Below are 10877 nucleotides of genomic sequence, written 5' to 3'. Positions count from 1 at the left end.
TTAGTTTATTAAAAAAATTCAATTTATTCTATTTTAATTTTACTCAGTCCTAATTCCACGAGAATATATATAAACTTCAACATATGATATTTCGGATGAGTTATTAGTTATTTAAGTACTATAAATTTATTCATCAATATTTGTGATGGCTAAATAATGGACAGGATTACACTCAATAGAAAAATATCAAGTAATAAAAGAATCAAAAATTGATAAAAAAAAACATCTATATCCAAAATTAATCAGAGGAAACCTGAATATCTAATTTTTAAAAAAAGCTGCGAAAATTCTAAAAGAAATTCCAACTATTGATTTTTTTTTTTTCTTTTGGAGTCTACAACTGTCTTGCTTTCAAATGTAATTAATTCATCAACACTAGCAGATTCTTATATTTCTATGCTTCTCTGTTTGCTTGGATTATGAACATGATCTGAATGATAAATGATGCATCAGGTGTTTATTATGGAACACCAGATGCATCAGGTTTTCTCCTGAGAAATATCATCATCTTATATGATTCTTGCACACATGAATCTTGTTGTATATAAATGGACTATGAGATCAACCTCCCTTTTTTTGAAACCAGAAAACAAAGATGATAAATTGCTTGTGGGAGACTTTTTTCCACAGATTGTGTTTCATAAGAAAGATAGCAACATGGGGAGAAGCAAGTAATCAGAAGGTTGTTATGGTGCCAACCTCTTATAATGCAAACAAACTGCAGCTATTCCTTCAGAAATCCTGGTAAATCTAGTTGTTCGATACTGAAAGCTCTTTTTCTGAAGTAGACAGGATCACCTTCTGGGGCTGCATTTGAACACAATTGGTCGGTCAATTCACTTCGCGAATACCTGACTAAAGGATTATGAGAAATACTCACTGCGGCCAACTCATTCTCATGCTTTGGTATGAATGCAGTGTCCACCTTTCCGTTTCTGAAGTCCTGTTTTATATAAACAAAGATGAGAAATGCCGAGAATTCACTACTTGAGTTATATTTGACAATTCATATTTTGCGTAGTACCTCAATGTCAAGGATCAACTTATGGTACTCAATAGTGGTAGGTACTCCTGTTCAAGGAAACAAAAATACTAATAATCTGTTACTCAAAACATATATGTAAAAGAATAGACTACTTCGTAATAGATTACTTAACAAGCTGTTCCTTTTAAGCTTCAGCTCTCATACCATAATGCCAACAAATTTCAAAACTTTAAACTCCAATTTTCACGACCAAGGATAAATACAACAACAACAACTAAGCCTTTATTCATTTGTGACGGTGTTTATACCAAATTCACTTAAGTTTTACTTTAGGTACAGTAATGATTAGAGGATTGAAGGTAAAAAAGTAACACGAAGGTATAACATAAAAAAAAAAGACAAGTTCGTTGTCTATTCCAAGAATATTTATCAGCATGCCAAGAAAGGAAATAACAGCTAGAAATGTTAAGGCAGAAAACTTGAGATTGGTGAAAACATTTTTCTCTTCCAAATGAAAATAAAGTGTGAAATGAAATCATTCACAGACACAAAATCTTGTCATATACTCTGATATATTGTAACAGCTTGGTGCCCTTGCTTGATGAAAAGCAACAACTCAATGAGTTTGTCGAGTTTTTGATTCAGTGATGGTTTACTAACCTGTGATAATGGTGTCACTCAGGGCCCTTTTCATTCGTTCTATTGCTCTCTCCCTGGTTGGCGCCCAAACAATGAGCTGAATTAAATAAACCAAATTGTAAAAACTACGGGAAGGTATGATATCCACAATCCTTCTATAAGACAAGTCAGGACTAGAGAGCCAAGAAAAATCTCACAACAGAACCAACAATAACCATCTTAACAAAATAATAAAAACAAATCGGTACGGCACCTTCCCAAGTAAGGAGTCGTAGCTTGGGGGAACCACGTAACCGGGGTAAACGTGACTATCCATTCTCACAAATGGCCCTCCAGATGGCAAGTATGATGTGATTTTCCCTGCAATTTGCATGATATCATAGAGAAGCTTTTTTAGAATACAACAATTCAATATAAACAAGTTCAAAACTCAAATAGTTTCACAGGTCGGGGTGGATGAAGAAAACTTGGGTTTGAAACACAGCTGGTCTGTAGAAAAATTGAACAGAAGGTGAACAAAAATCGAAGAGCTAAGTTATAGACTATTACTATACTTATTGAGTTCTACTTTTCAATTTATTAGGTGGTATTTTTCAAATAACTAATTAAGAATCAAAGGGCAATAGAGTACCAGGTCCCGGACGAAATCCTTTGAAAGGGTCTTCTGCATTAATACGGCACTCAATTGAATGCCCTCTAAGAACAATATCTTCCTGTGTATCAAGCATACTATAATAACTTATGAGCTCAAGAAAAATTGACTTTGTAAATGAATAATAAAATGTATCTTACCTGTTTGTAGGTCAAACGTTCTCCAAGAGCCACACGTATTTGTTCCTCAATCAAGTCAGTGGAAGAAATCATTTCTGTGACAGGATGTTCCACCTAGTTTTGGTTGAAATGACATTTAATCATAACCTTCCAGGTCCAGAAATTAGCACATGTATCAAAACTGTAAATACCTGTATCCTGGTGTTCATCTCCATAAAATAGAAAGAGCCACCTTCGTCCAATAGAAATTCAACAGTTCCAACACCAACGTAGCCTATAGATGCAGCAGCTGCTACAGCTGCATCACCCATCGCTTTGCGTAGTTCTGGGGTCAAAGCAGGTGAAGGAGCTTCCTCTAGAAGTTTCTGGTTTCTCCTCTGTCAAGTCATTTCAGTGTACAAAAATTTAATTATCTAAAACCTTTTGTAGGCTATTTCATAACATACAAAATCCAATAACTATACTAGGGCACAAAGTGCCAAAAAATGTGTTAAGCAGTCATCAAAATTTACAATTTTACAATTAAAGTCATTGTTAGTTTACTAGTCAATTGAACACCAACCATATGTCGGCATGTGGCATAAGATTCACAGCCACATCACCAAACATATACCTGCATAATGAATCAGCAAGCAACTTAACCGCATTGTGCATTTCATGTGACTCAATGCAAAATTGCTACATTCAACTATAGCATCACCAAGGTAATACAAAAAGCCTAAAATATTGAACACAAAGCACTTTTATTCTAATATTCTACCACTTGAACCCATTTAAGCATTGGAAGATTTCACAATCAACAGGTTTATGAAGACATCTAGTGGACAAGATTATTAGAATTAAGATCCTACGAGGGATTCAGAGGATTTTGCCCATATGATCTTAAGATCCTATAATTTCACAAATATATTTTCATGAGAAATTGCATTTGATATTGATAACTTTTATTACGTGTTCTACATTCCGATATCTAGTATTTCTGAGAACATTTGATACTTTGCATTATTCAAATAGCAAAAAGTAAATATATGAATTTTTGAAATATAACTACGAAGGCATTGCATTTTTTACATGGCAAGTAATAAATGATAAATGACACAAAAGCAATTATTCTCCTCAGAAGTTAAAAAGCAATCTCATATAGTTGTCTTCATAGTGCCATGGTATGGCAAAGATGATTTATTTTCAATGCATATTAAGCTTTAAAACACACACACACACACACACACACACACAGAGAGAAAGACAGAGAGAGGTATATATTCAATAAGAATATATATATATATTTACAACAACAACAACAACAACCAAGTTTTATCCCACTAAGTGGGGTCGGCTATATGGATCCTTTTACGTCATTGAGCTCTATCTCCTATTATATCATCATCTATATTTAAATAAATTTTATCTTGTTTTATTGTTGTTAACCAAGTCTTTTTTGGTCTACCTCGTCCTCGTTTGATATGCGTATTTGTCATAGTTTCACACCGCCTAACTGGAGCATTTATCGGTCGTCTAAGTACATGTCCATACCACCTTAAACGTGTCTCACGGAGTTTTTCCTCAATAGATGCAACTCCAACTTTCTCTCTAATGCTCTCATTTCTTATATATATATTTAAGTTAACCTAAATAGACTTTTATTCAATAAGAATCAATATTGAAATTGAAACGAAACTTGTAAATCAATAAATCAAATTTTTCGATTCGATTTGGTTTGACTCAATTAGGTTATTCGTGGTTTTGATACCCACCCTTGCGCATAAATGAGGTCACTAGATGAGTTCTGCATTTGTCTTGTTAAGTTCCTCCTAAACAAATGAAAGAACTTTTCATTTGTTTTTAATTTCTATGTTATATAGAAATAAATTTCAATTTGTGATAGATGATGATAAGCATTTTTATTTCAAATACAGACTAATGTTAGATAGACATGTATATAATGATCATGAGAAAACCAAGTAGCATCACAAGGAGATATTTGGCTCCCGAAAAATCAGATTATAAGTTGATGAGTTAAATTTTATGAAGCTATGTTTCTGCCAATTCAACAATATGCAAAGCACAATTTTTTTTTTAAAAAAATCTATAACAGCATACTGAGACGAATACATAGAGGGTTAACCAAGAATTCTAATTGGCTTAGTAGATGACAACTTGAAACTTAGATTAGCAATTGAAATTTGAAAATATGAACTATGGAACATGCAAAAGATAGAAGGACTACACGTAAATTTTCAGATTACTAAAACATTTTATAGTAGAATCACAAGTTGTCATCATCATCAAGCCATGTTTATTCCGAAGTAGAAGCACAAGTAAATAGTAAATGTGTGGGAAACATAACCTTTAAGCTTGAGTAGTAATACCAGCTAATGAGATAAAAGAAGAAAAGTTAAAACAAATAGTGAACATAGAGAGGTATCTACAGAGGTTATCTTTATTGAATACGTATATTCAATTGAGCCCAATATGTTTTGGATCTGAAAAAATGTGATCGTGTCATAGTAAACAGGTTTAGGGCGTACCAAGAGTTTGAGAAGAGTGGTTAACACAACCATAGTTGATTGAAACATTAGCTTAGTTTCATGCTTAGAAATTGTTTTAACAAGTACTGTCTTACATTTTACTATATTTGACATACTAAATATATTTACAACTTGACTTAATTTAATTAACTATAGACTTATTCTAACAATTTCAATATTGTTCAAGGTAAAAAAGGCATATTATCCTCCAATTTAGACAAGATAACTTGAAAGTAATATTGGTATGGTAGCCTTAGGCAACTAAAAAAAGATAATATATAAAAAAAAGAATTATTATAATGGTATAAGGGCAAGCAATATTGAACACAATTGCCTTTGTATGAAACATGGCAAATTATCCTCCTATTTTGATATAATTAAAAGAACACAATATTTGTGCAGAAGCCATATGAACCATAGTTTAAAATATGTACCTGAATGCTACAATCACGCTCCCCAAAATGGACAACATTACCATATTTGTCAGCAAGAACCTATGGAACCATGATAGAAAGAGAGGTTATATTGCAGAAAAGTTTGAGATAAGTCATTGATGGTATAAAATTGCTTTTTGGATAAGCCATGAGGTGAAACTCTTAAGTATCCAAATCCCAAATAAAAATCTGGAGAGAAAAATCCAAAGCAAAAGTCAGGTTTCAGATTTTTTGTTTAATTATTTCTCATTATTATACAATTTTTATTTTTAAATTCAAATGTGCCTTCACCCAGAAACAAAACAACTCTGTCAGGTAGGGTTGTAGTTACATTAGGCTTGACACCCATAGTGGTAGTAGCTGCCGAAACATGGTCTAATGACATTAATAAATAGATTGAAGAATGAAAAAAGAATCATCTTGCGGGACCAAAAAATATATCGGTACTTCTATTACAAATTAGAATAATTTGATAAATAATTCCTTCACTAATTGCATCATTATTAATGCAATAGTTATTAACGTATCAAAATAAATATTTTTGTTGAGCTTTGTAAAATTAGTGATACTATTTTTTCATCCTTGTTTATCCATCATTTTCCAATAGTATGTCTTTTCATCGCATTTGACCAAATTCAAGACCTTTCTCTAGCATAATGGACCTCAAATTTGACATCACAACCAGAAACTGGTAAATAAAGAGAGTTTCTAACTTTGTATTTATTGTTAACTATTAGATGGCCAATGACATTAAAAAAGTCTACAGATGACCAACGACATTAAGAAAGTTGTGAGTATATCCTGGAACCATGAAATTTTGCTAATTTCAAAGAATGGATGATTGGCAAAATAAATATTTGGATAAATAAAAAAAAGCTTTTTCTCTCCTGTATGCAATGTTTTCAGGATTGTATGCACATGGAAAGAAATATCCAAGTCCAGAAGTTCGACTTCAATGCATTAGAGCAACCAAAAGAATATTAAAAAAAATGGCAAACAAATTTCCTGTACACAATTACACAAAGAAAAATGAATGTTTCTCCAATGATCATGCCTTTATTTTTTGGACTAGACAATACATGGATACCTTACCTGAAATTCAATATGCCTTGGATTTTGGATATATTTCTCCAAATATACTCCATCATTTCCAAATGCAGCTGCTGCTTCACTCTTAGCTTGCTGGAAAGAACAAAGCATAAGGTTTAGACTTTAGAGATCAGATATCATTACAGCTACATATCAATTCCAAGGATGAATAATAGTGGAGAAACAGAATTATCATGATACTACAAGTTGAAACCAGATTGTATCAGGTGGTAACTTTAGCCTTATGTCACAAACTCAAGTATCTTCTTACCTCAATGGAAGACTAGATTGTCAAAGTATATATCAACTTCAATCAATCGCATATTTTACAAATATTAACTGTCCCATCAGAATTATTTCCACCAGTTTATGATGAAAAAGGAATTAGAAAACCAGTAACGGAAACTTGCATTTGCATGGTTGCTTGATGCATTCTAGTGAAAAAAACAAACAAGATTGGCATTCACTGTACTGTACAAATCTGGCATAAAAAGTACCTGTAGCAGCTTCACAAACTCATCAGGTTCTTTAGCTAATCTCATTCCACGTCCTCCACCACCAGCAGTTGCCTAAGTGAAAGTAGGGAGAGAAAGAAGAGATTTAATAAAATACCCCCAAAAGCCAAGTTAATTTCAAGATGGAAAAATTTTGAATTCAGAAGTAAATTTGTCTGATTCCAGAAGTGAGTGCTTTAGTTGTAATGAAGAATGCATGTGGACATCAAAGAAACTAGATCAGACTAAGTTGAGAAAAACCAAAATCATGGATTGTACAACTAAACAAATGTAAAACTGCATATTTTGTAGTGTTAAGCACTTTCACTCTATCTCATGAAAGAAAAAAAGTACCTTGATCATGACAGGAAAACCAATTTCATGGGCAAGCTTCACAGCCTCTTCTGTTGACTAAATTTCAAAAAATAGCACTTAGGGATCAAATCATTTGAAGCAGTAACAATCACATTGAAGATACAAATCTGATGTCTTAGAAGTTCTTCTACCTGCACAAGTCCATCACTTCCTGGTACAGTAGGAACACCAGCTTTTTTCATTGTTTCTCTAGCTGTAGATTTGTCACCCATTACCCGAATGCTGTCTGGCTGACAAAATAATGAAAAGGTTGGTTAATTTGTGCATAGCTGCATCATACATTAGCCAAAATTACATTTGATGAATCATTAAAGGGAAGTTCTACATCTGTCAGATTAAATATTGTGAACAGACACAAGCAAGAAATGCCCATTATCAAGAAGATATGACCTTGTGCAAGAAAATTGTTTTGCTAAATTCATTAGAACTAGTTCTGTGGTTATACCCTTGAGCATTTTTTTCTTAGTTGCACTTGAAATCAACTAATAACACAAAACTACTCTAAAACCCAAACACCACAAGGACTAACCATCTAGAAAAATGGCTAAATAAATAGGGAAGAAAAGAAAATTGAAAAATATATGCTTTAGGCATTGTTTTAACAACTTATATTAGATAAAAGAATTGACGGATTTTTTAATGCAAAGAAACTGAGAATCTGTATGTCTCATGTTAATTGCCATCAATAATTTGAGGGGAATTATTACTTGGACTCAGATATGAACATTTGACAAGATTGCGGATCCAAATATTTGACATTGCCATTTCTAAATTTTTTAAAACATGATCAATGGGAATATCAAGTACCCACTAGGAACGACAGTGTCTAGTGTCTGAGAGCTGATATCTGACAGACAGGATAGCGTAGACAAAGAGTCCACGTATATTATGACTCAATCTATAGGTAAAAGAACAACTTACATTTGGTCCAATAAAATTGACTCCATGTCCTCTGCACATATCAACAAAGCGAGCATTCTCAGCCAAGAAACCATAACCAGGATGCAACATTGTACACCCACGACTAACTGCAGCAGACAAAACATTTTGAATGTGCAAGTACCTGCCAAAATATAAGATCAGACATTTATAGGTGTCCAGAAAGTCATCTATGCATGACAAAATGAACTGAAAAACTCCAGAGAAAAATCTATCAGTTCAACAATAATAAAGGAACACTTGTTTGAAAGCAGTTTTGGTAGCTAATGCTAACAAGGAAAATCAGCACTTACGATTGACTGCTAGGGGCTTCACCAATACAGACTGCATCGTCTGCAAGCCGCACATGAAGAGCATCCCGATCAATAGTGGAATGAACAGCTACACAAGCTATACCCATTTCATGTGCAGTTCGGATCACCCTGACTGCAATTTCTCCTCTATTGGCCACAAGAATCTTTTCATCACGGTGAATTTCATTAAGCACTCTTCCATGATTTGTAGATCTCTTGGCCACATAAGAAGTTGGTTTTCTAGGATAATATACTTTGCAGAAGTTGGCAGCATGTCCCACACCAAGCTTACATTGTGAGCCTTTTATTCCTCCAGAAGGTTGAAGGAGCAGTCCCTAGTGTAAAAATATGAGGTTGTAAGGTATTTAAATAATAAGTTAAGCCTGTATGATAGCATCATTCCTTCAAAGGGTGTATGTTACTACTCATACATACAAGTAACCGCAAATGTACATGCTAGGGAAATGGGATGCGCAAGAACTGGTAAATGGGAGAAGAGGAATAGGTTTGATCAAGAACCAAGCTAGAACAATGTTTGTATGCGCGACTAGTTTGGAGTTGATCAGGACTGGAGAAATCCCACCGCCAAGATACAGCTAGAATCCTGAGAATCCTTGTTAAAAAGCACAACCTTCATATTAAACAACTGATATTTATCATTAAGCTAAAGCATCCTGCTCAGGGATGAATTTTGGCTTCCTCAGCCAACCTATTTGTAAGATAGATGAAGTCCTCCAGACCAAACTCTCTTATGCTTTCTTTACTTCTATGCACATAAAAAACCAATTTAAGTGCATTGTGCAAAAATCCCTATACACGTTATTAGTCACCTGGAATTATGAGAACTTGGGCAATAAATGATGAAAGGAAAGCCAAAAGACCTTTAGAGCGATAAGCTTATCAGCCAAAAACAATGCAACTATTCAATGAAACAATACAATATCTACAAACGCAATCAATCTGTATCGATTAGTGGTCGAACATGTAAGCTCAATACTCAGATTTATTTTCCCTTTTTTTTTTTGAAAAAAACGTGACAATTTGACCTGTGTGCATTAAACTATTAAGAAAGAATCACTGATTACTTAGAAAGACTGCATTCAAAGAAGTTCTACACTAAGTGTTACTTTCACCCGGATCGCCAAATGGAAATCATCAAATCGCAATCAGCAATAACTTACAGGAGAAGGAACCACAGGCTTGCTGACGAGAATGGAGTCCATGATCAACAAGAAACCCTACATCCATGAAAGGAATGCAAAATGAACCAAATCCTGACCAAAACAAAAACAAAAACAAACCAAGAAACTCCGAGGATGCGCGGATCTGGCCAGACGAACCACCTGAACGAGAGCTGGGGATTGAGGGCTCGGGAGGCGGAGAGAGGAGTCGGTGTCGAGCAGTCGAGGAAGCAAGAGCACAAGACAGCGAGCGATTATAACAGTCTTCGAGAAGCCGCCAGAGACGTCGATGTGATCGAGGTGGAGGCGAGCGGGCCTTGGAAACTCCGCTGCTACACCATGCCGTTTTATCCAATGTTCCGTTTTCCTCCGCCACGTATCGGTTCTGTTATTAGGGTTTGGTTGAACCAACCGGCGACGGTTCAATCGAACTCGAGCTCAAAGCCGGTTCTGGTGGACAGTCTTCTCCCTAATTTCGTATAATAAATTCGAAAATGCAATAAATTTTAAATAATAATAATAATAATATTTTTTTGTCAATTAAATTAGATCGTATCGACTGTTCTACGTAAGAACACAAATTTACATAGATAATATCGTTGTTGTTTTTACCAATGACTAGTAAAGGTCACAAAGTGTATTGAGCTTTTAATCTTCATTTTCTACATTCACAAAGATCTACTTCGTTATCTTTTGATTAACCGATCGTAAGAGTTGGATATCTGAATGATAAGTTCATCTCACTTCATGAGAACTTCAAACGAAAGAATATGCCACAATTAAGCAAAAAAAAACATTCTTCAATTTGAATAAATGTGATATCCTTCTTACCCATCAAATTTAACAATGATGGATTAAAGTACCATTTGACGGAGCAACTGTATTACCACTCATAGTTCTAATATCTAAATGGAGCATGATTCTCTACAGTGATATTGATAGTAAAGGTCGATTGTCGGTGGCTTCAATGTGAGCACAGGACTGTCTCAACTCTTTTAGAGACCCTGAGTAATTTTTTTATAATGATAACACAATACGAAAGACCATACATCTAGGAGATACTAAAGGTGGTCTTTATCATCTTTAACATACCCAAGTTTTCAACACACAAATAAATCCTCTAGACATAGCTGACTTACTTATCTCTTT

The 10877-nt window shown here is 34.2% G+C and overlaps 1 protein-coding gene across 2 annotated transcripts; it reads right to left on the bottom strand.

Annotated features, from left to right (window-relative positions):
• Window positions 1-431: 431 nt before the first annotated feature.
• Window positions 432-10029, bottom strand: LOC141834625 (biotin carboxylase 2, chloroplastic-like). 2 transcript variants are annotated; one of them, XM_074721949.1, is made up of 17 exons: window positions 9891-10029; window positions 9729-9785; window positions 8548-8882; window positions 8237-8378; window positions 7447-7545; window positions 7295-7351; window positions 6944-7015; window positions 6450-6539; window positions 5358-5417; window positions 2587-2772; window positions 2417-2509; window positions 2256-2337; window positions 1878-1984; window positions 1646-1721; window positions 1025-1071; window positions 881-943; window positions 432-807 (listed from the first exon to the last, which is right to left on the bottom strand). In XM_074721949.1, the coding sequence occupies exons 2-17, from the start codon at window positions 9768-9770 to the stop codon at window positions 751-753; spliced, it is 1608 nt and encodes a 535-aa protein (XP_074578050.1). In that variant the 5' UTR covers window positions 9771-9785; window positions 9891-10029; the 3' UTR covers window positions 432-750. The 2 variants fall into 2 exon arrangements, with proteins under 2 accessions (XP_074578050.1, XP_074578051.1); XM_074721950.1 differs by having other exon boundaries at window positions 9888-10022.
• Between the last annotated feature and the right edge of the window lie 848 nt (window positions 10030-10877).

This window comes from Curcuma longa, chromosome 9 (genome assembly GCF_044706935.1).
Source record: "Curcuma longa cultivar G26 ecotype Majalengka, Jawa Barat chromosome 9, ITB_CL_G26_1.1, whole genome shotgun sequence".
NCBI lineage: Eukaryota > Viridiplantae > Streptophyta > Magnoliopsida > Zingiberales > Zingiberaceae > Curcuma > Curcuma longa.
This window is presented reverse-complemented; position numbering and strand designations above follow the sequence as displayed.